Source organism: Pristiophorus japonicus, chromosome 21 (assembly GCF_044704955.1).
Source record: "Pristiophorus japonicus isolate sPriJap1 chromosome 21, sPriJap1.hap1, whole genome shotgun sequence".
NCBI lineage: Eukaryota > Metazoa > Chordata > Chondrichthyes > Pristiophoridae > Pristiophorus > Pristiophorus japonicus.
This window is the reverse complement of record NC_091997.1, coordinates 32,429,987-32,455,026: the sequence shown is the minus strand read 5'-3', so window position 1 is coordinate 32,455,026 and position 25,040 is coordinate 32,429,987. Positions and strand designations below refer to the sequence as shown.

General features: G+C 42.9%; 1 protein-coding gene across 4 annotated transcripts in view; it reads left to right on the top strand.

The window, feature by feature from the left end:
* The window catches only part of LOC139233898 (transformer-2 protein homolog alpha-like), a 32,235-nt gene extending 7,476 nt beyond the window's left edge, over positions 1-24,759 (top strand). The window contains exons 3-8 of one of the 4 annotated variants that reach the window (XM_070864551.1): positions 5,539-5,701; positions 9,834-10,022; positions 21,932-22,047; positions 22,193-22,225; positions 24,113-24,174; positions 24,273-24,759. In XM_070864551.1, coding sequence (XP_070720652.1) covers positions 5,539-5,701; positions 9,834-10,022; positions 21,932-22,047; positions 22,193-22,225; positions 24,113-24,174; positions 24,273-24,283 — 574 coding nt within the window. In that variant the 3' untranslated portion in view covers positions 24,284-24,759. Of the gene's footprint in view, positions 1-5,538; positions 5,702-9,833; positions 10,023-21,931; positions 22,048-22,156; positions 22,226-24,112; positions 24,175-24,272 lie in introns of all 4 variants that reach the window. The other 3 variants (XM_070864550.1, XM_070864549.1, XM_070864552.1) reach the window with 3 other exon arrangements.
* Positions 24,760-25,040: the final 281 nt, after the last annotated feature.

Below are 25,040 nucleotides of genomic sequence, written 5' to 3'. Positions count from 1 at the left end.
ATATAGAGGCACTGGAGAAGGTGAAAAAAAGATTTACACCAGAACTGAGGTTATACCTATCAGGAAAAATTGAACAGGCAGGGGCTCCTTTCTCTAGAAAAGGGAAGACTGAGGGGTGAACTGATAGAGGGCTTTTAGGATTATGAAAGGCTTTGATAGGATAGACATACAGAAGATATTTCCATGTGTGGGGAGACTGGAACTGGGGCCCTAAATACAAGATAGTCACTAATAAATCCAACAGGGAATTCAGGAGAAACTTTTTGACCCAGGGAGAAGTTGGAATGAGGATTTCACGACCATAAGGAATAGTTGAGGTGACTCGCACAGATGCATTTAAGAGGAAGCTAGATAAACACATTAGGGAGAAAGGGATATTTTGATGGGGTGAGATGAAGAGGGGTGGGAGGAGGCTCGTGTGGAGCATAAACACCGGCACGAACCCATGGGGCGAAATGGCCTGTTTCTGTGCAGTAGATTCTATGGAACCTAGCGTGTCCAATCAATTCTGACGCAATTGTGGCAGTCTTTTATGGTAGAAAAAGCACCTTTTATACTTTGTTCGCCTCATTTGATAGTGCTCTTGCCTCTGAATCAGAAGGTTGTGGGTTTAAATCCTGCTCGGGACTTGAGCTGAACATGTAGGCTTCAGTACATACCAAGGGACTGCTGGATTGTCAAATGTGCCACCTTTCAGATGAGTTGTTAAACTGTGGTCATGTCTGTGGACACAAGATCCCAGTGCATTATTTGAAAAGGAGCTGGTTGATCTAGCGTCCTGGATAACCTGCTCCCTCAAACAACACCCCCACAACAGATTAACTGGTCATTCATTTAATTTTATTTGTTGTTTGTGGGATCTTGTGTGCATATTGCTTTTACCTACCTTAGTGAATACATTTCAAAAGTACTTCATTAGATGTGAAGCACTTTGGTATGTTTGCGGACATGATAAAGAGCTACAAAAATGCATATTTTTGCTTTCCTTCATTCGTTTCTACAAGGGGATGGCTAGAGAAGATATTTATGAAGATCATTTTGAACTAGTATGTGTTTGATCCTAAGCCAACATAAGGCAGCACGTGTGTAATGCGCCTGGCTCACTATTCTGTTTGTAAACCTTATTTTTAATCCCCCCATGGCCTTGCCCCTTCATATCTCTCTCATTTCCTCCAGCTCCATAACCCCCTGCCCCCGATATGTCTGCGCTCCTCTAATTCTGCCCTCTTGAGTATCCCTGATTATAATTGCTCAACCATTGGTGGCCGTACCTTCTGTTGCCTAGGCCCTAAGCTATGGAACTCCCTGCCTAAACCTCGCCACCTCTCTACCCCTCCACACAAAGCAAATGTTACCTGGGTGGTAACTTTCCCACCCCAAAAATGGCAAACCCGAAGATCCAGCCCGTTACCTGACAATGCAAGGACACAGGTTTCTGATCGCTGGAGACTTGGCCTTGGTACGGAAAGCACCTTTTTGTTGTGAATAGAAGAAAAAGTGTGTTGTGGGAAAATTTTTGAAATGCAACACCACCCAACCCCAACAATGATGCAAGATACCTTGAACTCTTAACGGGAAGGTTGCTGGTACTCATGGAACCACACACTAAAGTATGAATCACCATCTTCAGGAAAGGGAGAACATTTAAAAAATGCAACAGAAAAATTTATCAACACTGCAGCACAATATTAGTTCTCCAAAAAGGGGATTTCTTGTTTTTAAGCAAAGAACAGTTCGTTAAGCTTCTGTTAATTTCAACCACCTCAATTAATAGGACAGAATTAATATCAACTAAAATAGTACTCGGCTCAAGCATTTAGAAATACTTATAAACTGGCTTAAAGAAATAACATATCCAATACAAGACACCTGGACACTTGGCATACCAGCAGACAGACACTTAAATCTTCAACTGTCCCCTTTCCTTCTACCTGCAGTTACCATATTTATGCTGGATATCTGAACTATGGACCTTTCCACAGAGTCTGTTAAAGCCACCTCAACATCCAGTACCCAGGTTACAGCCTCACCTAGCTTTTTCTCTCTCTCCCCTCTCTGCCACAAGATGCTGTGTTCACGGCTATAGACCATATTCATCTACACTTGCCATTTAATTCCAGCTGAGACTAGAACTCAAACTCGGGGCCCCATGGAAGGAATATAGGAGGAAAGCGAGGTGGGAAAGTTACCGCCTGGGTAACGTTTGCGCTGTGTAGACATTTTTGCCATCTGGGCCCTGCACCAGGGCGCAGCGTAAAGGGAGGTGTTATATGACTTTGGTGGCGCAAAAATGGGAACCTTGCCAACTAAAGTGCGGGGCCGGGAGTGCTCCGAGAGGGGCCTTGAGAGGGGGAACCCCCACCCAAAAAAAATCTCTTCCAAAAACATTGCCCACACCACCACAGCACAAATTGCTACAAATGAATAAGCACTGGAACTTGCCTTTTTTGCAGTTTATCCCCTTCACTGCCGCTGGCAGAGCTGGACCACTGTTTTCCCTGGCGGTCATCACAGGGTGCGCTTTGGGGCGTACGGGCTGGGTGCGAGTCCAAACTACTGCTGGTGTTGCAACCAGTCTCGTTGCACACCCGACTCCGATCTTCCCGCCGGTGCTTTTAAGCGCCGCCGCAAAACCTGACCAGAGGATCGCGACCGGATGCAAAAGACCCCACCGCCCCATTTCTCGCCGAGGGAGTCGAAACCCGGAGCGCAAAGGACCTGAAAATCCAGCCATTAGTGTGTTTGCGTTTAACAAGCTCCCAAATGTATATAATTCACTGGAGATTATGGAAGACTGATCAGAATCTTCTGTCTCTCCCGAATGGTGGAGCATGCCAATGTTACAGGACCAGTTCCTGCAGGGTAAAACAAATAGTCAAATTTATTTACATTTTACAAAAGCCAAATATTGCAGCAAGATATTGAATCAACATATAATCAAAAATAAGGAAATTAGAATCAGTCCATTGGAGATAATGTCTTCAGTGTCTGAAATGCTGACGGTTTTGGATGAAAGTCAAGTTTGTCTGTCTATTTTTGTAGACTTTCCAGATGTATTGTGAGGACAATTAGAATTTCAGTTCATCCATGGAGTAAGGATTTCCTGTCAGAACTAAAGGGAAAATTGCTGTGCGTTTCTAGTCCAAAATCCTCAAGTTAGATCCATGACTAAAGATAAGAGAAGTTTGAATTATTGCATGGAATCGGCAGATTATTTCATGTCATCTGGACTTCAAGTACTTGTTAGTGCCTTGACTGTGTACAATTCAATTAGCACCCTGCATCCCCTACTAATTTCAAGATCAAGCAATCTAGCTAGACCCTGTAGACAACATCTCTCCAAGCCTTTCATTTTGTAACTTGATAAGGGAAAGAAAACAGCTTCCATTTTAACTCTAGCTATTTTAAAATTGTTCGAAATGTCGCTCTGCCGCATCTCTTCAATCCTACCACACAGATACTGTTCTGAAAACATTACGGCTAACTTGCTCGCACACCACTGCTTCAGTGTACTGTGGCTTGCTCAGCACATTATACCTGGTACATTCCTTGCTCAGTGCTGCACTGGCACATTTATGCAATGAGCTATTGGGGGAACTTTCATCACTCGTGCTTTGATTTTACTGTTTAAAGAGAATTATCAATAATTACAATCACTGGCTGTCTATAGAAATGAGTTTAATTTGAGCTCTGCTCTTTGTATTTAAAGAAAGATTTGCATTTATATAGTGCTTTTCACAGCCTCAGGATGTCCGTTTACAGCCAGTGAAGTACTTTTGAAGTGGTAGTCACTGTTGTAATGTATCCTTATCTCGGGAGCCTTCTATCAACAAGAGCAGGCATTGACGACGAGATCCAACATCGCCTCCAGTGCGCCAGCGCAGCTTTCGGCCGCCTGAGGAAAAGAGTGTTCGAAGACCAGGCCCTCAACTGTCACCAAGCTCATGGTCTACAGGGCCGTAGTAATATCCGCCCTTCTGTATGGCTCAGAGACATGGACCATGTACAGTAGACACCAAGTCGCTGGAGATATACCACCAGCGATGTCTCCGCAAGTCCCCTGGGAGGACAGACGCACAAACATTAGCATCCTCGTCCAGGCCAACATCCCCAGCATTGAAGCACTGACCACACTTGATCAGCTCCGCTGGGCAGACCACATAGTTTGCATGCCAGACACGAGACTCCCAAAACAAGTGCTCTACTCTGAACTCGTCCATGGTAAATGAGCCAAAGGCAGGCAGAGGAAACGTTGCAAGGACACCCTCAAAGCTTCCCTGATCAAGTGCGATGTCCCCACTGACACCTGGGAGTCCCTGGCCAAAGATCGCCCTAAGTGGAGGAAGTGCATCCGGGAGGGCGCTGAGCTCCTAGATACTGTCGCCGAGAGCATGCAGAAATCAAGCGCAGGCAGCGGAAGGAGCGTGCGGCAAACCAGGCTTCCTGTCCACCCTTCCCCTCAACGACTATCTGTCCCACCTGTGATAGAAACTGTGGTTCTCGTATTGGACTGTTCAGCCACCTAAGAACTCATGCTAAGAGTGGAAGCAAATCTTCCTTGATTCTGAGGGACTGCCTATGATATGAAATAAATGTAGTTATTAAGGGTCTGTTTGAAACAATTGCTTCCCACTATCAGGGATGTTTATAATCTCCTTTTAATAGGACCGTGTAAGTTGTGAGGAGGATGCAAAAATGCTTCATCATAGGCAGTCCCTTGAAATCAAGGAAGACTTGCTTCAAGGGGATATACTCAGGCTAAGGGAGTGGGCAAGAACATGGCAAATGGAATATAATGTAGAGAAGTGTGAAGTTATCCACTAGGAAAAATAGAAAAGCAGAGTATTTTTTAAATGGTGAGATTGGAAAACGTTGGTGTTTAGACCTGGGTGTTCTTGTAAACAAATCACAAAGTTAACGTGCAGGTACAGCAAGCAATTAAGAAAACAAATAGTATGTTGGGCTTTATTACAAGATGATTTGAGTACAAGAGTAAAAACATCTTGTATAGGTCCCTGGTGAGACCACACTTGGAGTATTGTGTACAGGTTGGTCTCCTTACCTAAGGAAGGATATACTTGCCTTAGAGTGCAACGAAGGTTCACCAGACTGATTCCTGGGATGGGGGGATTGTCCTATGAGGAGATGGAGTAGACTAGGCCTATATTCTGAGTTTGGATGATATTGAAATGTAAAAAATTCTTGCAGGGCTTGACAGGGTAGATGCAAGGAGGATGTTTCCCCTGGCTGGGGAGTCTAGAACTGGGGGTTAGAGTCTCTGGATAAGGGGTCGGCCATTTAGGACTGAGATGAGGAGACATTGTTTCACTCCAAGGGAGGGCTGTGGAGGCTCGGTCATTGAGTATATTCAAGACAGAGATCGATAGATGTTTCGATATTAAGGGAATCAAGGGATATGGGGAAAATGCAGGCAAGATCAGCCATGATATTGAATGGCGGAGCAGGCTTGAAGGCCGAATAGCCTACTCCTGCTCCTATTATGTTCTTATACAGTTAATTAGATTCCTGTTTTAACAGGTCAGCATCTCGACGCAGCTCCAAGTACTACTCCCGATCCAGATCACACTCTTGGTCATACAGGAGAAGATCCAGAAGCCGATCTTACTCGCCTGTGTATCGGCGTCGGCGAAGCAACAGCCATTCTCCCGTATCAAGCCGGCGACGCCACATCGGAAACAGGGTCAGTGTACATTGTTGGCCAGCAGGGTTTTGTTTGCAATCAGTGTGTAAAATGAGTTTAATTTGCCAAGAAAACTTGCTCTTTGGGAATTCACCTTTCCACTAATGTGTGGATCTCTCATCCAATGCTTCTGGATCATTGCCGCTCAATTTTATAGAGCACAGAAACAAGTTGCAGCGGAATATATTAAATTAGGTCCTAACTATCTTACCTCTTTTCTTCTAATGTAGACCCATGGTAACATTCATAAGATCACCAATCTAGAATTGAACCTCAATGAAATGAATGAGCTAAAATCTGTATGGGGAGAAAATGTGGTGCTAAATAGCACTTGCTCCTAAATAGTCTTTACTTGTACCTCCTTTTTCCTCGAAAAAAGGAGGTAGGAATTTGCTACCACATAACTGTGACCAGTATAAGGCTTTCTATGTCGTAACTAGCCAGGGCCATAGAATGATTGGCTGGCAGCAGCATTCCTTGACAATTTGAATCTCTGCTTTTCACCAGTTCTGGGGGGTTAGCTAAGGTAGGTGACTTGGGTGGTTATATGTTTAGTACTGCTTGTCTTTCTGGGGCTGTCGATTGATTTTGTTTTTGGTTTTCCTCCCTTTTTTTAAAAAGGCTCACTCACCCCATGCCATTCTCTGGCTGCGATGGGTGGGACAGAGACCTCCCCTTGGGTCTCTGCTAGTGCTATTTTGCAACTGACTACTGTTGGGTGCATAAAAATGGCCCAGATCGACTCAGCAGCCAAGTGCAAAGTGTCTGACCTCTGTTCAACATCTTCCTAACAACTCATCTGAGATTTGCCAAACTGCTGATACAGCTCACTCCGACACTGATAGATTCCGGTGCACACGAGGCTACATTCCCACTCAATGGTTAATGTATCAGATGTGCATTCTATATGCCTAATATCCAGTATTTATTCAACAAATGCAAGTGAGTATTTTTTTAATATTCAGCCCAGTTTCTAATGGAGATTAGCCAAAGGCATTAATTTTACCTAAATTAGTGCTGTCTCAGTATTTTGAGGTGGTGGTTCAGCTTGGGTCTTCTGTTATTTTTCACTTCCCTTAAGCCAGGCATAATGTTTCGGTGGGTATCTAACCTGATTCCAGGCGTGCTGATCTTGCTCCAGTTGACCACCACAAGCAACACAAAATGCTAATATTTAGTGACACTTTTCCCTTTCCCCTCGCCCCCTGCGCCAAATTTTGGAACAGCTATTGAGTGTCTATCTGGCACTATACTGGTAACATGGCAGAGATTTTAGAAAAATAAATTTCCAAAGAAAATGTGCTGCCTTGTACTCAAACCCTTTATTCCCAGGAATATGACACGACGTGCAATTCTATTCTCTAGGGACTACAACTAGGTGTCCAATCTACACCCAAATCAATCAATCACTGTCATTACAGTTGGCCAATCAGCATCCTATTGATTGTGTATCTTAACCAATCATGGCACACCACAATACAAATGCTATCAATCAGGTTCAGAGTTCCTGACCAATCAGAGGTTGTTATTTCAAAATCCAACATGGTGCCTGGCCACAGTGTACATCTGCTATGCCTAAAACAATTATTTTCCCATGTTTTTTTAGTTATTTACATTACAATATACATGAAACCAACAGCACTTTCCAAAAAACGACAAATAAAATTGAGGAATTTCTCCAGAGATGCCGAATTGTCAAAAGTTGCAGCTCCAAGCCATGACCCACCAGTCTGAATCTCAATCCATGCAGCCTCTGGACCTCACTTCCAGTTTGGGCTTGTGTATTTGGGAATGATAACTTTCTTCTCCTCTCCTGTAGGTAATATAGTTAGTTTTATTTTCCCTTGTACTGCTACATTTCTCTTCTCTCCCGTTGCTGAAAATGTTGACGACTGGCGTATGGCTCCAAGGGCAAAGTCTCTCTCGGTTACCTTACCTGAATGGCCATTATCCACCTGCGGACCTTCATGGAGTGTTGAGAGGGTCTTTGATCCAACCCCAATTCCGCCCTCGCTTGAAATCCACATATGTATTTGTAGCAGGGGTTGTGCAAAGCCATTAAGAGCAGGAACTCTGATGTTCCCTTCTTAAAATTGGGTTGCTGGAACTAATTTTAGCACCCTTATCTTGGTCTGGCTGAGATTGGGTAATTCAGGTTGGAAATGAAAGTCGTGAGCTTTTGGTTTTTAAGAACGTAAGAAATAGGAGCAGGAATAGGCTATACGGCCCCTCGAGCCTGCTCCGCCATTCAATCAGATCATGGCTGATCTGATCATGGACTCGGTTCCATTTCCCCACCTGCTCCCCATAACCCCTTATCCCCTTATCGTTTAAGAAACTGTTTTTTTCTGTCTTAAATTTATTCAATGTCCCAGCTTCCACAGCTCTCTGAGGCAGTGAATTCCACAGATTTACAACCCTCAGAAGAAATTTCTCCTCATCTGTCTTAAATGGGCAGCCCCTTATTCCAAGATCATGCCCTCTAGTTCTAGTCTCCCCCATCAGTGGAAACATCCTCTCTGCATCCACCTTGTCAAGCCCCCTCATAATCTTATACATTTCAATAAGATCACCTCTCATTCTTCTAAATTCCAATGAGTAGAGGCCCAACCTATTCAACCTTTCCTCATAAGTCAACCCCCCTCATCCCCAGAATCAACCTAGTGAACCTTCTCTGAACTGCCTCCAAAGCAAATATATCCTTTCGTAAATATGGAAACCAAAACTGCACGCAGTATTCCAGATGTGGCCTCACCAATATCTTGTATAGCTGTAGCAAGACTTCCCTGCTTTTATACTCCATCCCCTTTGCAATAAAGGCCAAGATGCCATTGGCCTTCCTGATCACTTGCTGTACCTGCATACTATGCTTTTGTGTTTCATGCACAAGTAACCCCAGATCCTGCTGTACTGTGGCACTTTGCAATCTTTCTCCATTTAAATAATAACTTACTCTTTGATTTTTTTTCTGCCAAAGTGCATGATCTCACACTTTCTGACATTGTACTCCATCTGCCAAATTTTTGCCCACTCACTTAGCCTGTCTATGTCCTTTTGCAGATTTTTTTTGTCCTCGCGCATTGCTTTTCCTCCCATCTTTGTATCGTCAGCAAACTTGGCTACGTTACACTCAGTCCCTTCTTCCAAGTCATTAACATAGATTGTAAATAGTTGGGGCCCAAGCACTGATCCCTGCGGCACCCCACTAGTTACTGGTTGCTCAACTACCTACCACACAGATGAAAAAGTGCCAGTTTCAATTTCCAATCTGTACTGAGTTTGCTGATCTCAGCCAGGTGGCAGTAGAAGTGGTCCACTTGGCATTCCTGCACAAGGGAACAGGAAATCAGCCAAAGTCCCTGCTGCTGATCACTATCCAGTGACTCCCAAAGATGCTCTTGTCTGTGTACCTCAGGTGATGACTGAGACTTAATTTTGACACCTTCCTTGAATAGCTTTCACTGTCTATGTTCACACGTGGAGAAAGGCCACTCGAGCAAGGTAGAAGATGCCCACCAGCATTCGCTGGTGGAACTATGCCCCAGGAAGTGCCATCCTTTCAGGAGCAGAGAAGTGCAGAAAACTTCTCCAGTGCAGCCTGAGATTATACAGATAATGCAGATAGACATTCAGCAAGTATAGGTTTAATCAGGCCCATTCTCATGGGTCTCTTGGTTTCGATTAGTTTTATTAATGAAAAGTCATTTTCTTCGTGCAGTTAAAATAACTTGTGAAAATGGGCTTGCTAAAGGAAAAATAACGAAGGGTATTTTGGTAATGGAAAACATTAAACTGCTTCCTGGTAGCACTTGTTTTAATAGTTTTACCACTGTGTACTCAGCCAGTGCTGACTTGCTCAGGCATTTGACTGGCATCCAGAACCAACTGGACACTGATCTGCAGGATTGCAGATGAAACCAAGAGCCAGTGGGGCATGTTGTTCACAAGAGTGGCTCATAGCTGAGAGGAGACACCTGAATATCTCCCAGCAAGTATCCATTACATTACAAGTTTGTTCCACAGCAGCTACACGGAGGGAGGATTCTATATTTCAAATACTAATGTCTGTATTGTTCCCATTCTAAAATGAAATGTGAATGTTATCATTGACCTGTTTTGGTTTCCTCTCTAGACCAACCCAAACCCTAATAATTGCCTCGGAGTGTTTGGCCTGAGCTTGTACACCACCGAACGGGATCTGCGCGAAGTATTTTCTCGATACGGACCACTTGCAGGAATCAATGTCGTCTTCGATCAGCGGACAGGAAGATCAAGAGGATTTGGATTTGTCTACTTTGAAAATGTTGAAGACTCTAAAGAAGTATGTTTACACAGCAGTGTGGATATCCGTTAGGGTACAAGCTAAGTGTTTTTTGGTTGCCACAGTTCACGTTCAGAAGTAAGCAGAAAAACGAGGCTTTTTTTGTCAATCCAGTCTGAGCTGTAAAGGCTGTAATTTCAGACTGTCCAAAGTGAAGCAACCTCAAAAAGCTTAAAATGTTGCCTTTCCATAGTTTTTTGCTATGAATAGGATAACCAAATCTAGTACACTATTTGATAACCTTGCAAAAATCGGAAATGCAATATCTATCGCAACAATTTATTTACAGCCTTGAGGCAAACCAACTTGTATATTTAATTGTTAGTAAAAACTTCCTTTTCCTTTTTGACTTTAAGATTAGATTTTTCATAAACAAAAATATTTTTAATCGGATAGCCTCTAGTACTTGGAAGCCATGCTGTGTAGGAGATTCATTGCCAGCAAGACTCTATTTATTAGGAGAAACTATTACAGAATTATCCCATTTTTTTCCATCCTTTCTTCAAGGCACTGTTTGTTGCTTTTAGTACAGTTCCACAGGTGACTACAGTTCTTTGGTATTTTCCCCAAGTGACTACTCTTTTCATGTTCTTTCCAAAGTTGTCTTGATTCAGGAAGCCATTCAGCTCATCTTAACTCATCCATTCAGTAATCTTCTCTTTCCTCCCCCCCCCCCCCCCCCCCCCCCGTTTTAGCCCTTAATAGTTTACAATAAACCGCTCATTTAGATTGAAAAATTGCGCATGTCACTCCGCTATTTAAGAATAGTGAGAGGGAAACCAGGGAATTATAGACCAGTTAGCCCAACATCTGTTGTCGTGAAATTACCAGAGTCTATAATTAAGGATAGGGTGACTGAACAGCTCAAACTATCAGTTGATCAGAGAGCCAGTATGGATTTGTGAAAGGTAGGTCATGCCTGATAAACATAATTGGTCACCTCCTCAAAAAATTTAAAGTAGTGGACAGGGGAATGTCTATGGATGTTATTTATATGGATTTCCAGAATTGACCTAGTTAGGAAATTGGCTGAGTGGCAGGAGACAAACAGTAGGGATAATGGGTAGGTACTCAAATTTGCAGGATGTGACTAGTATCAGTTGTGGCTCAGTGGGTAGCACACTCTCCTGAGTTAGAAAGTTGTGGGTTCAGGTCCCACTCCAGGGACTTTAGCGCATAAATTTAGGCTGATACTTTAATGCAGTACTGAGGGAGTGCTGCACTGTCGGAAGTGCCATCTTTCAGATGAGACGTTAAACTGAGGCCCCGTCTGTTCTGTCATCAAAGATCCCATGGCACTATTTCGAAGAGCAGGAGTTATCCCCGGTGTCCTGGCCAATATTTATCCCTCAATCAACATAACCACAATAGATTATCTAGTCATTATCACATTGCTGTTTGTGGGAGCTTGCTGTGCACAAATTGGCTGCTGTGTTTCCCACATTACAAGTGACAACACTCCAAAAGTACTTCATTGGCTGTAGAGTGCTTTGAGACATCCGGTGGTCGTGAAAGGTGCTTTATAAATGCAAGTCCTTTTTTCTTTTAGTGTTGTCCCGCAGGGATCTGTGTTGGGGTCTCAACTGTTCACAGTATTTAATAACGATTTTGATGATGGCATAGAAAGTCATATATCCAAATTTGCTGAAGACATGAAGATAGGTGGCATTTTAGATAGTGTAAATGAAAGCATAAAATTACAAAGGGATATCAACAGATTAAGTGAACGGGCGAAACTGGCAAATGAATTTCAATGTTGGCAAATGTGAGGTCATCCACTTTGGACCTAAAGGAGATAATAGGGTACTTTCTAAATGGTGAAAAGCTAAAAAGAGTGGAAGTCCAAAGAGACTTGGGGGTGGGGGGGGTCCAGGTACATAGATCATTAAAATGTCATGAACAGGTACAGAAAATAATCAAAGGCTAATGGAATGCTGGCCTTTATAGCTGGAGGTCTAGAATACAAAGGAGATAGAAGTTATGCTGCAGCTATTCAGAACCTTGGTTTGACCACATCTGGACTACTGTGAGCAGTTCTGGGCACCACATCTTGAGAATGATATATTGGCCTTGCAGTGAGTGCAGCGTAGGCTTACCAGAATGATACCCAGACTTCAAGGGTTAAGTTACGAGGAGGTTACACAAATTGGGATTGTATTCCCTAGAATTTAGAAAGTTAAGGGGCGATCTGATCAAAGTTTTCAAGATAGTAAGGGGACCAGATAGGGTAGATAGAGAAACTATTTCTGCTGGTTGGGGATTCTAGGACCAGGGGGCCTGGTCTAAAAATTAGAGCCACATAGTCTTAAAAAAATTAGAGCCAGACTTTTCAGGAGTGAAATTAGGAAACACTTCTACACACACAGGGTGTAGAAGTTTGGTATTAACTTCCGCAAACTGCAATTGATGCATGCTAGATCAATTAATTTTAAATCGGAGATTGATAGCTTTTTGTTAACCAAAGGTATTAAGGGATATGGGTTAAAGGCGGTTTAAACGTGTCCACAGATCCCTGAAAGTAGCAGGCCAGGTGGATAAGGTGGCTACGGAATGTTTGCCTTTATTGGCCGAGGCATAAAATACAAGAGCAAGGTGGTTATGCTTAAATTGTACAATACTTTGGTTAGGCCACAGCTGGAGTACTGTGTGCAGTTCTGGTCGCTGTATTATAGGAAGGGCGTGATTGCACTAGAGAGGGTGCAGAGGAGATTTACTAGGATGCTGTCTGGAATGGAGAATCTTAGTTATGAGGACAGATTGGATAGGCTGGGTTTGTTCTCATTGGAACAGAGGAGGTTGAGAGGAGACCTCATTGAGGTGTACAAAATATTGAGGGGCCTGGACATAGTAGATAGTAAGGGCTTATTCCATTGGTGGAGGGGTCTATTACGAGGGGCATAGTTTTAAGGTGGTTGGTGGAAGGTTTTGGGGGGATTTGAGGTGGGGCTTCTTTACACATAGAGGGTTGTGGTAATCTGGAACTCGCTGCCTGGAAGAGTGATGGATGCAGAAACCCTCACCACTTTCAAGAGATGGTTGGATGAGCACTTAAAACATAGAAAACAGGTGCAGGAGTAGGCCATTCGGGCCTGCATCGCCATTCAATGAGTTCATGGCTGAACATGCAACTTCAGTACCTCATTCCTGCTTTCTCGCCATACCCCTTGATCCCCCTAGTAGTAAGGACTACATCTAACTCCTTTTTGAATATATTTAGTGAATTGGCCTCAACAGCTTTCTGTGGTAGAGAATTCCACAGGTTCACCACTCTTTGGGTGAAGAAGTTTCTCCTCATCTTGGTCCTAAATGGCTTACCCCTTATCCTTAGACTGTGACCCCTGGTTCTGGACTTCCCCAACATTGGGAACATTCTTCCTGCATCTAACCTGTCAGAATTTTAAATGTTTCTATGAGAACCCCTCATTCATCTGAACTCCAGTGAATACAAGCCCAGTTGATCCAGTCTTTCTTGATATGTCAGTCCCGCTATCCCGGGAATCAGTCAGGTGAACCTTCGCTGCACTCCCTCAATAGCAAGAATGTCCTTCCTCAGATTAGCGGACCAAAACTGTACACAATACTCCAGGTGTGGCCTCACCAAGGCCCTGTACAACTGTAGTAACACCTCCCTGCCTCTGTACTCAAATCCCCTCGCTATGAAGGCCAACATGCCATTTGCTTTCTTAACCGCCTGCTGTACCTTCATGCCAACCTTCAATGACTGATGTACCATGACACCCAGGTCTTGTTGCACCTCCCCTTTTCCTAATCTGTCACCATTCAGATAATAATCTGTGTCTCTGTTTTTACCACCAAAGTGGATAAGATCACATTTATCCACATTATACTTCATCTGCCATGCATTTGCCCACTCACCTAACCTATCCAAGTCACTCTGCAGCCTCATCGCATCCTCCTCGCAGCTCATACTGCCACCCAACTTGGTGTCATCCGCAAATTTGGAGATACTACATTTAATCCCCTCGTCTAAATCATTAATGATTTAATGTAAACAGCTGTTAACATGTCAATACATGTTAAAGTGCTGTAACCTGCAGGGTTACGGACCTAGCGCTGGTAATTGGGATTAGACTGGATGACCTTTTGTTGGACGGCGCAGATATAATGGTAAGTACTGCAGGAAATCGAATACGGCCAGGGTGATCTCCTGGACTAATTTCGATTGCCTGGATGGGTCGGAGAGGAATTTTCCCAGATTTTTTTCTCCCTAAATTGGCCTGGGTTTTTATCTGGTTTTTGCTTCTCCCAGGAGATCATATGGCTCCGGTTGGGGTGGAGTGTAGAATGTTTCAGTATAAGGGGTGTTGCAGTTGTGTGAGGCGGACTGGTTAGGCTGGGTGTTCTTGCCTTTCCGTCATTGTTCATAGGTTTATATGTAACCTTTCGGGCTGCTAACCAGGGGCCATGTGGCTCTTTGTCGGCCGGCGTGAACACAATGGGCCGAAATGGCCGCCTTCTGCGCTGTAAATTTCCATGTTTCTATATGGAGTTAGGTCACAGATCAGCTGCCGCCTTCTTAGGCGGTCCCTTGTTTCGAGGGTGAGTTGCTTCCACACCAAAATGTTCATGGGTGTTACAATGAGGGATCTGAGATTCCAGGTCCTGAACTCCATGTTGAAGGGTGGAAGATGCCTGTGCGTGGATATTTTTAACGTGTGGTGGCTTTCGCACACCAGTCACCACACGGGCTTGACCGAGCTAACCATAATCTAATTGAATGGCAGAACAGGCTCGAGGGGCTCAATGGCCTCCTCCTGTTCCTATGTGTGAACCAAGAATGGGATTGTAGGTTGTTGTGTGTACCACAGTTGAGCCTCATAGAAACATAGAAAATAGGTGCAGGAGTAGGCCATTCGGCCCTTCGAGCCTGCACCACCATTCAATATGATCATGACTGATCATGCAACTTCAGTACCCTATTCCTGCTTTCTCCATACCCTATGATCCCTTTAGCCGTAAGGGCCACATCTAACTCCCTTTTCAATATAGCTAACAAACTAGCCTCAACAACTTTCTGTGGTAGAGAATTCCACAGATTCACAATTCTGAGTGAAGCAGTTTCTCTATCAGTCCTAAATGACTTACCCCTTATCCTTAGACTGTGACCCCCTGGTTCTGGACTTCCCCAACATTGGGAACATTCTTCCTGCATCTAACCTGTCCAATCCTGTCAGAATTTTGTGTTTCTATGAGATCCCCTCTCACTCTTCTAAATTCCAGTGAATATAAGCCTAGTTGATCCAGTCTGTCTTCATATGTCAGTCCTGCCATCTGGGGAATCAGTCTCATTCAACATTCCCAAGCAGGGAAAGTTACTAGCTAGCCATCAGTAATTGGACCCCTGGGACCCTAAGGCTAACTATAGTGGCTCCATCCATCTTACAAAAGACCAGGAATTGAACTTTTATAACTCAGGACTGCACCAAGTAATGCAGTTACCCACCAGACCACCATGAGTTGTACAGCTTTTAAGTTCCATTTCTTCCTGTTGCTAGCTCATTCTCGAGTAGCTTCCCCCATTTTTAAACTGGAATAGTTTGTAGCCACCACTTATCATGTGATAAGTTTTCCTATTGCTCATGGGGCTATAGATTTCCTAGTGCCAAACAGATTCCCAGGTGTTACCCCATTTTCCTAGAGGATTCGCCCAATCACCGAGCAGTACCTAGTGTGGCCTTGGAGCTCTGGAAATGGATCGGCAGCCTGGGGAACAGTGCAAGGAGATGCTAGTAAGGAACAAAGAACCTATCCAAAAATTATTTTTGTAATTTCTTGGGAGTTGGCTTCTCTCCTCCAATGCAAAATCACGTGGTCATATCTAGTAGCTCTTAACAGATTGGCCTTAGAAACTTGTGTAGGGAAATGATGTGGACCCTACCAATGTTCACTGTACGCTGCGCTTTGTTCTGCGCGGACCCTTTAAATTTCTGCACACGCGCAGTATTTACAACAGCCACGCAGCTTAGAGGGAATGTTAGACCCTACATCCTATCCCATTGTAGTGCACATTGTTAGCAGTAAAAAAAAAAGCATAGTGCCACAGTCTGCAGATTTTGTCAAATCATTAATTTTGCAATGGTGCACCTGAAATGGAAATATCATACTGCATTATAAAATGATGGAAATCTGGCTGATGATGGCGAAGGGAATGGGATAATATATCTTTTGTCTCCCCTCTTGCTCAAGGGAGTCCTGAGTTCAATCCCAGCACAGGTGACCAATCTGGCTTATTTCTACCCCCCTCCCCTGCTCCTGAGTACAGGAACATTGAAACTCCAGAGATCAGCAGGGACTGGGTATGTTAATGTAGTGGTTATGTTACTGGAATAATATTCAGAGGTCTTGCCAAATTTCAGAGAATGGGAGCTCAAATCCCACCATGGCTGTTTGAGAATTTGAAATCTGTTCTTGAAATAGAATCAGTAAAAGTGCCCTTGAAGCTGTTGAATTGTCATTAAAAACCCAACTGATTCACTAATGTTAACCCGGTCTGAATTTCTCTCCCTTTTGTCCTTTACACTGTTACTATCCCAGTTTATATTGGGATAAATGAAGTTCCCATTATAACTACTCTAGTTATTGTATCTTTCTGTAAGTTGCCTGCAACTTTGCTCCTCGATCTTCTTCCCACTATTTAGTGGCCTATAGTATACACTAAGTAGCATAATAGGGCTGTGGTAGCATAGTGTTAATCTTACTGGACTAGTGATCTGGAGACATGAGTTCAAATCCCACACCAGCTTGCAAGTTTAAATTCAGTTAATTAAAAAATAATAAAAAGCTAATATCAGTAATGGTGACCATGAAACTACCAGATTGTCGTAAAACCCAATCTGGTTCACTAATGTCCTTTTCGGGAGAGGAATAGGCCAGACCAAGACGGCAGATGTGTGACTTACAGACCCGCAGCAATGTGATCGACTCAACTGCCCTCTGAAATGGCGTAGCAAACCACTCCATTACATTCAAGGTGGCGGCTTACCACCTTCTCGAGGGCAATTAGGAATAGGCAATAAATGTTGGCCTTGCCGGCAGCACCCACATCCCATGAATGAATTTTTAAAAATAGCTCCAGTGCTATAATAGTTTTTTTGATCAATATTGTCACCCCCTCCTTTTTTTGCTGCTAGGAATATTTCATTCCCTTCTTTGAGCCAGGTCTCTGTTATTGCCATTTGGGATATTGTAACTGGTATTTAGCACTGCTTATAAGTGACCAGGACATGTTTGGACGAAGGAATTGAATGTAATATCTCCAAGTTTGCAGATGACACTAAGCTGGGTGGCAGTGTGAGCTGTGAGGAGGATGCTAAGAGGCTGCAGGATGACTTGGCCAGGTTAGGCGAGTGGGCAAATGCATGGCAGATGCAGTATAATGTAGATAAATGTGAGGTTATGCACTTTGGTGGCAAAAACAGGTAGGTGGAATAATATCTGAATGGTGACAGATTAGGAAAAGGGGAGGTGCAACGAGACCTGGGTGTCATGGTACATCAATCATTGAAAGTTGGCATGCAGGTACAGCAAGTGGTGAAGGCAAATGGCATGTTGGCCTTCATAGCGAGAGGATTTGAGTATAGGAGCAGGGCGATCTTACTGCAGTTGTACAGGGCCTTGGTGATGCCACACCTTGAATATTGTGTACAGGTTTGGTCTCTTAATCTGAGGAAAGACGTTCTTCCTATTGGAGTGCAGCGAAGGTTCACCAGACTGATTCCTGGGATGGCAGGACTGACATGCAAAGACTGGATCGACTAGGCTTGTATTCACTGGAATTTAGAAGAATGAGAGGGGATCTCATAGAAACATATAATGTTCTGATGGGATTGGACAGGTTAGATGCAGGAAGAATGTTCCTAATGTTGGGGAAGTCCAGAACCAGGGGTTACAGTCTAAGGATAAGGGGTAAGCCATTTAGGACCGAGATGTGGAGAAACTTCTTCACTCAGAATTGTGAACCTGTGGAATTCTCTACCACAGAGTTGTTGAAGCCAGTTCGTTAGATATATTCAAAAGGGAATTAGATGTGGCTCTTCTGGCTAAAGGGATCAAGGGGTATGGAGAAAGCAGGAATGGGGTACTGAAGTTGCATGATCAGCCATGATCATATTGAATGGTGGTGCAGGCTCGAAGGGGCGAATGGCCTACTCTTGCACCTATTTTCTATGTTTCTATATTTACTGTTGATAGTGAATCCCTCAAACTCGGGTCATCGTGAGACATAATAAAAAAATTCATTTGAAAGAATCCAAAGTAATTTTTCAGCAGTCGTGTTCTGTATATACTGCGAACACTGCACTACTGTTACACTAGGGTTGAGGAAATAAAGTAACATCTCCCTGGAAGGTGCTGATTGTTTAACGTTGGCTGCAAAAGATGTTAAAATGCAGTCTACCTGGCTGCAAGTAGAATGAAAGCTATGTAGTGGCATAGCAGGTTGGGTGTGCAAATGTAATGCTCTGCAGAACAGTGGGATGAGAATGCTTGTTGAGTGCTCAACCTTGATTAGAGAAACATTAAACAGATTGTACGCCTTTCCCCATAGGTAGCAGAAATGGAGAATGAGACATTGGGATAGGCCCTGCCGTGTTTTGCCTGCCTATCCAATTTGAGCTGCAGTATGGTACGGGGGGGCGGGGGGTAAAATTGTAAAGCTCCACTCGCGCGGAAGTAAATATTTAACTCAATTGTATGCAGTGCCCTTGACAGGAGACCCTGGGCCTTGGAGGTAGAAGGTGGTGCAATTGGTCCAAGACCTTTCAATAGCAGTGTGTCTGGTCTGGTCCGGCGCTGCGGATGTGCGAGCACGTGATTTATCGGGCACCCCCTCGATTGGCTGGAGTGGTGGGGCGCTCAGATTGTTGCAAAGTGGAGCTTCCTGATTGGCCGGCGCGGCTGGATTTTTATTTGACAATGGCGCGCGTGACCCATTCAAGAAGCGGCTGCAGGGCCACGCCTCGCCCTCCAGGGGACAGACAGCAAAGCATCACAGGGAGCTGGGGTGCACATGTAGATTGTCGATGTTTTAAGTTTGTTTTTGCTGTAAGGCGTTGGCCCTGCTTGTATCTTGTTTTTTTTCACCCAATCCCCACGTGCATTTACTAGTTTTTGTTCTTTAAAAGCATCTAATTGTCACCAATCAGCTGAACAACTTTTTTAAACTTCACATTTGGAAAACAATTGAGTCCCCACTCCCCCCAAAAAATACATTTGAAAGGTTTATTTTCGGTTGCAGTTAGTTAGAACTGAAAACACCAGCGGGCGACATAATGGCAACTTTTAACTGTTGCAACAATTTTTCTGTACACTATAACGTGTCTAATTTGTCCAGATGTGTAGCTTGTTTTTATCTTGTGGGGAGGAAGATGAGTAGTAACAAGTCAAGGATGAGCAGAGGAGTTGAAGCGGAAACCCAGAAGCCATGTTGTGTTTTGATAGAATTCACTGAAAGGCGCGTTTTGTCCTTGCTCGTCATAAGGATCCGGACAAGACGCGGAGTTTCATAAATACATGTTTTTGCCAATCTGCTCGTTATTATGATTGCCCCAATCAGATGCTTTTTAAAAAAAAAAGAAACTAGTAAATGCACAGTGCGTGATTTTTAAAAAAAAGACAAAATCTTAATGGAAAAATAGACGATCTTGAAAAAATAACGTCACAGGATGGAAATGTTCAGTTCACGTACACATCGACAAAGGAGAAACGGCCCTGTGGTTTATTTTTGTGGTATCTACAATTTTGGAACTTTTTGTGTTGTGATTAGCAACATGTTCAGCATTTCCGTATTTTGTGAAACTGGGAGCGGGCAAACTGCTGAAGTGTTTCAATTCGACTTCCAGAATTCCAGACTTCGACATTTAATCAGAACTACAAGTAGATCTCCAGATTACTGCATGCTTCCCGAGCTAACGTGTGCCGAACATAAATAGTTTAATCTACAAATTCACGTTATTTATTGTGTTGGAAGAATGTATTCAATCGTGAAATTCCAGATTACACTTATCCTGCTGTTCTGTAGTTACTTTGTCTAATTTTAAATCGCTTGTACATTTTGGGGGAGGGGTGATGACCTTTATTTTCATAACGAGATATACTAGGTGGAATTTGAAACCGTAGGCCTTGGTATCAATTTTTAATTGTGTATAAACCAGAAAAATGTCTTCAGTCATTTTCCCTTCTCTTTTCTCTTTCCCCTCCTCCATTTTATAACACATAGGAAAGAGCAGTTCTTTTTAATTAAATGATTTTATTGAGTTTCCCAGCACCACAAAGTGGTCATAATGCTTTAAATAAATGACCTTATTCCTAATTTTACCATTTTCAATCATAGAATCTTAGGTTACAGCACAGAAGGAGGCCATTTGGCCTGATAAGCCTGTGCCGCCTCTCAGCTAGTTTCACTCCCCCATCCTTTCCCTGTAGCCCTGCAAATTTTTTTTCTTCAGATATTTATCCAATTCCCTTTTGAAAGTCATAATTGAATCTGCCTCCACCACCCTTTCAGGCCGTGAGTTCCAGATCCTAACCACTCGCTGTGTAAATAAGTTTTCCTTCATGTTGCCAATCACCGTAAATCTGAGCCCTCTAGTTCCCAACCTTTTCGCCAATGGGAACATTTTCTCTATCTACTCGGTCTAGGCCACTCATGATTTTGAACACCTCTATCAAATCTCCTCTCAACCTTCTCTGCTCGAATAAGTCACTTAAGTCCCTCATCTTTGGAATCATTCTTGTAAATCTTTTCTGCACCCTCTCGAAAGGCCTTCACATCCTTCCTAAAGTGCGGTGCCCAGAATTGGACACAATACTCCAGTTGAGGCCGAACCAGTGTTTTATAAAGATTCTTCATAACTTCCTTGCTTTTGTACTCTGCCTCTATGAAGCCCAGGATCTTGTATGCTATTTTTAACCACTTTCTCAATCTGCCCTGCAACCTTCAATGATTGCACATATACCCTCAGGTCTCTGTTCATGTACCCCCTTTAGAATTGTACGCTTTAGTTTATATTGCCTCATTTTTCATGTAATTTAATTTTAATAATGTCTTTCTGCAAATTTTACGCATTTCAATTGGACTAAAAGGAAAAGCAGGAAAGATGTGGATTTATATAGCGCCTTTCACGACCACGATGTCTCAAAGCGTGTACAGCCAATGAAATACTTTTGGAGTGTAGTCACTGTTGTAATGTAGGAAATGTGGCAGCCAATTTGCGCACAGCAAGCTCCCACAGCAGCAATGTGATACTGACCAAATAATTTATTTTTGTGATCTTGATTGAGGGATATATATTGGCCAGGATACCGGGGATAACGCCCCAGCTCTTTGAGATTGTGCTTTTGGATAGAGAAATAATATCACAATAAAGGACAATGCAGCTCAGATAGTTTTGACGACATTTTCCAGCATTTTGTTGTTCATGCTAACATAATATTGGCTGCAGGATCAATTCCAACCAGATAATGTCCTGGTTATACTCCTTGGCTCCAGCTGCGGTTCTTCTATGCCAAAATAATATGCCTGTTCAGAATGTCACTCCCAGTGGTTTAAAATTTGAATGTAGAGACTCCACACACTAAAACATTTAAGTCAACGCCAGGTAAATTTGTAAAGTGGCCAGCATGAGCATTTTTTAATCTGATGTGATTGCACTGAAGTTAGTCTATGCAAAGTTGGATCCAAACACCGAAAGCGTTTCACACCACTTCTTCCCAGTTACGGAGTGAGCACGCCTTACATTACATGGATCAACTCCAGCCACATTACTTCTGTGAAAGTTGCAAGTTTTTCAGTTAATCATTGAGATCTACACTTGATTTGTTTTGTTGTTGTTGCAAAGCACAACATTGTGAATAACTGCACCAAGTAATGCTTAGTTTCTCCTCTACAGGCAAAGGAACTTGCGAATGGGATGGAACTTGATGGCCGACGCATTAGGGTAGATTATTCCATTACAAAACGACCCCACACTCCAACGCCAGGAATCTACATGGGCAGACCGACAACGTGAGTGCTGTCTTTTTTCATGTCGTACCTATTTTTTGCGCAGTGCTTTACTTTTATAGCAGTTGCATATTGAATTGGGCGCATGTCCCCATTTTGTGACATTTTACAGCAGTGTTGGTTCTTCCCATTACAATGACTCTTACAGTGACCGATACGATGAGCGGGATTGCAGCTACAGGTAATGCTTGATTCAAACTAGATATGGTCTGTTCATGGACATTATTGTCACTAGTTTTGACATTCCAGCGCATGCCTTCCACTATTCTGATTCTGGCTGCGTCCCTCCCTCTGCTCCACTGTTGAATTCTCTTCCTAAGCCTTGCTGAATCTCTCCCCGCCTTAAAGCCTCCTGAAAACTTTCTTTGTTGTTGCGTTTGGTAAATTCCTTCAACCCTTCTTCTAATTCCATCTTGTGCCTGACTTCCCCCATCCCTTTGGTAAAGCACTTTGGAGCATTTACCAAGTTAAAGGTGCTTTACATATGCCTATTGTTCTTCTCAAATCTTAATTTGAAGGGAAAAGAGTGAATTAATTGGATCATTAGATTTTAGTAGGACTTTCTCAACGGTTGTCATCCGTGCCTTTGTCACTTCCAGCCTCAAATACCAATGCTATTCCGGCCAACCTCCCACCCTCCACGCTCAATAAATCTCAGCTTATCCTAAACTCTGCTGCCCATATCCCATTCTGCACCATTACACTCACCCCTGTCCTTGCTGTCTCTTCCTCTCTCTCGCTCTCTTTTTAAGATGTCCATTAAAACCTATCTCTGACCAAGTTTTTGGTTATCTTGCATTGCTCGGTCAGATTTTGGTAATAATTTTGGTAACTACACTCCTTGTAGTAACTACACTCCTTGTAGTTTTATATAAATGCAAGTTATTGCTGATCTCCATTGGTTCTTGGTCCCCAGTGCTTTCAATTTAAAGTTTTCATCCTTGTATTTAAATCCCTTCATGGCCTTGGCACTCCCCTCATACCTCTAACTTCCTGTAGCCTTGCAGCTCCCCACACTTCCTCTGTCCTTCCCACTTTGGCCTTTTCATCCCCTTCCTCCCCTTGACCCACCATTGGTACCATTGTCTTCAGCGGTCTAGGCCCCACACTCTGGCATTCTCTATACTCTGAAATTCCCTTCTTAAATCCTTCCGCAATTTACCTTCCCCACATCCTTTAAGATCGAACTTAAAAGCCAGCTCGTTTATCAATCTTTTATTAACCCCCTCGTAATATCTCTTCCTTTGGCTCAGTCATATTTTTTGTCTAATTGCACTTCTATGAAGTGCCTTGAGCTTTGTTCTACATTAAAGGTGTGTACATTAAAGGCCATTTAGTACTGAGGTGAGGAGAAACTTCTTCACGGAGTTGTTAACCTGTAGAATTCTCTGCTGCAGAGAGTTGTTGATGCCAGTTCATTGGATATATTCAAGAGGGAGTTAGATATGGCTCTTACGGCTAAAGAGATCAAGGGGTATGGAGAGAAAGCAGGAAAGGGGTACTGAGGGAATGATCAGCCATATGATATTGAATGGCGGTGCAGGCTCGAAGGGCCGAATGGCCTACTTCTGCACCTATTTTCTATGTTTCTACCATATAAATGCAGCTGATTGTTGTTGAAATTGATCATTGTGACTCATTCTTCCAAAAGCCGAAAGTGGAACATGATGCCATAGAGATCAATTTTAATTTCATAATTATTAGGTGGACCTCTGGCTGCATGTCAGAAATACTCACTTTAACCTTCAAATTGGCATTGCACAACTGTAACTTGGAAATTAAACACAAATTTTCACCTGGAATCAAACCAGCTTGCTGAATTATGAGGGAAAGTGAAGCAGTCACATTTGCATGGTAAAGTTCATTTTCATACAATTTGTATTGTAACATTGCAGCAACAACTGGATATCTTCTGTTGTAAATTTCTAAATAAAATGGATGTGGGCAGATGTTTCTTTAGCTTGCCTGCCTGTTTGGTGTTTGTAGGAAGTGAGGTTGTGTGCTGATAGTAATCAAATTGCTGGTTATATTCTGGATTTATAAAGTAAAACGTTTGTGTTCTTCCTAGAAAACGTTCAACTTCACCCTGTTACAGCAGATACAGATCTCGATCTCGTTCTTACACCCCACGTAAGTGTTGTTGCCTGTAATTTCCCCCCTGCCTTGCAAGTCTACTTTATTTTAAAAAAAAAACAGATTTTGAAGTGATGTGTATTTTCTTTCTCCAGGTCGATACTGATGACACCCACCAAGTATTTCCTACCAGTTTAAGCGGATGGGAACCTTTTCAAACCTACAGGGATTTTTTAAAATCTAAAATGGGGATTCTTGGGCATTATAGTGCTTTTTTTTTAAAAAAAAAAGCTTTTAAAATTATTTTAAGCAAAGCGCTATAATCAGAAGTATCTCTCATTTTAAGATATAATAGTTTTTGGGTGCTTCACCAAGTGGTACTGCTTTTATGGTGAGGGGGAAGCCTGTCTTTTTAATGGGAAACCTTCATCCAGTATTGTGTTGCATTAAATCATCATTGCAGCACAGGTAGTATAATTTCTACTATGTATGTACTCAAAATTACTTTTGGATATTAAGCAAAGTGTCTTGACTTTCTTGTGCACATTATGTTTGATTATGCAGTACTTTATAAGGAAATATTCAATTATAAAGCTGCTTTGTGGGAAGCGGTGACATGCAATAAATGTCTTGGACACGGAATGTATGATCTGATTTCCTTCTGCTCAAAGGGTGGTGAAGACTATCTGATGCAACCATAACCCTTTCGGGCTGTAATGCAGCTTTGTGAAAATTCTCGCATGGCTCATTTTAAAGAACCTATCTTGTGACCATCATACATTGTATCATTTGGTGTTCCAGTTTATCGAAAGTGTACCAGATGGGGAGGTAGAATCCTTTTTTATCACCCTGAAATATTTTGTGCCAATTTCAAAGGGATGATCTAGGAAGCCAGTCACCACTGCCTACTCCCTCAGCATGGC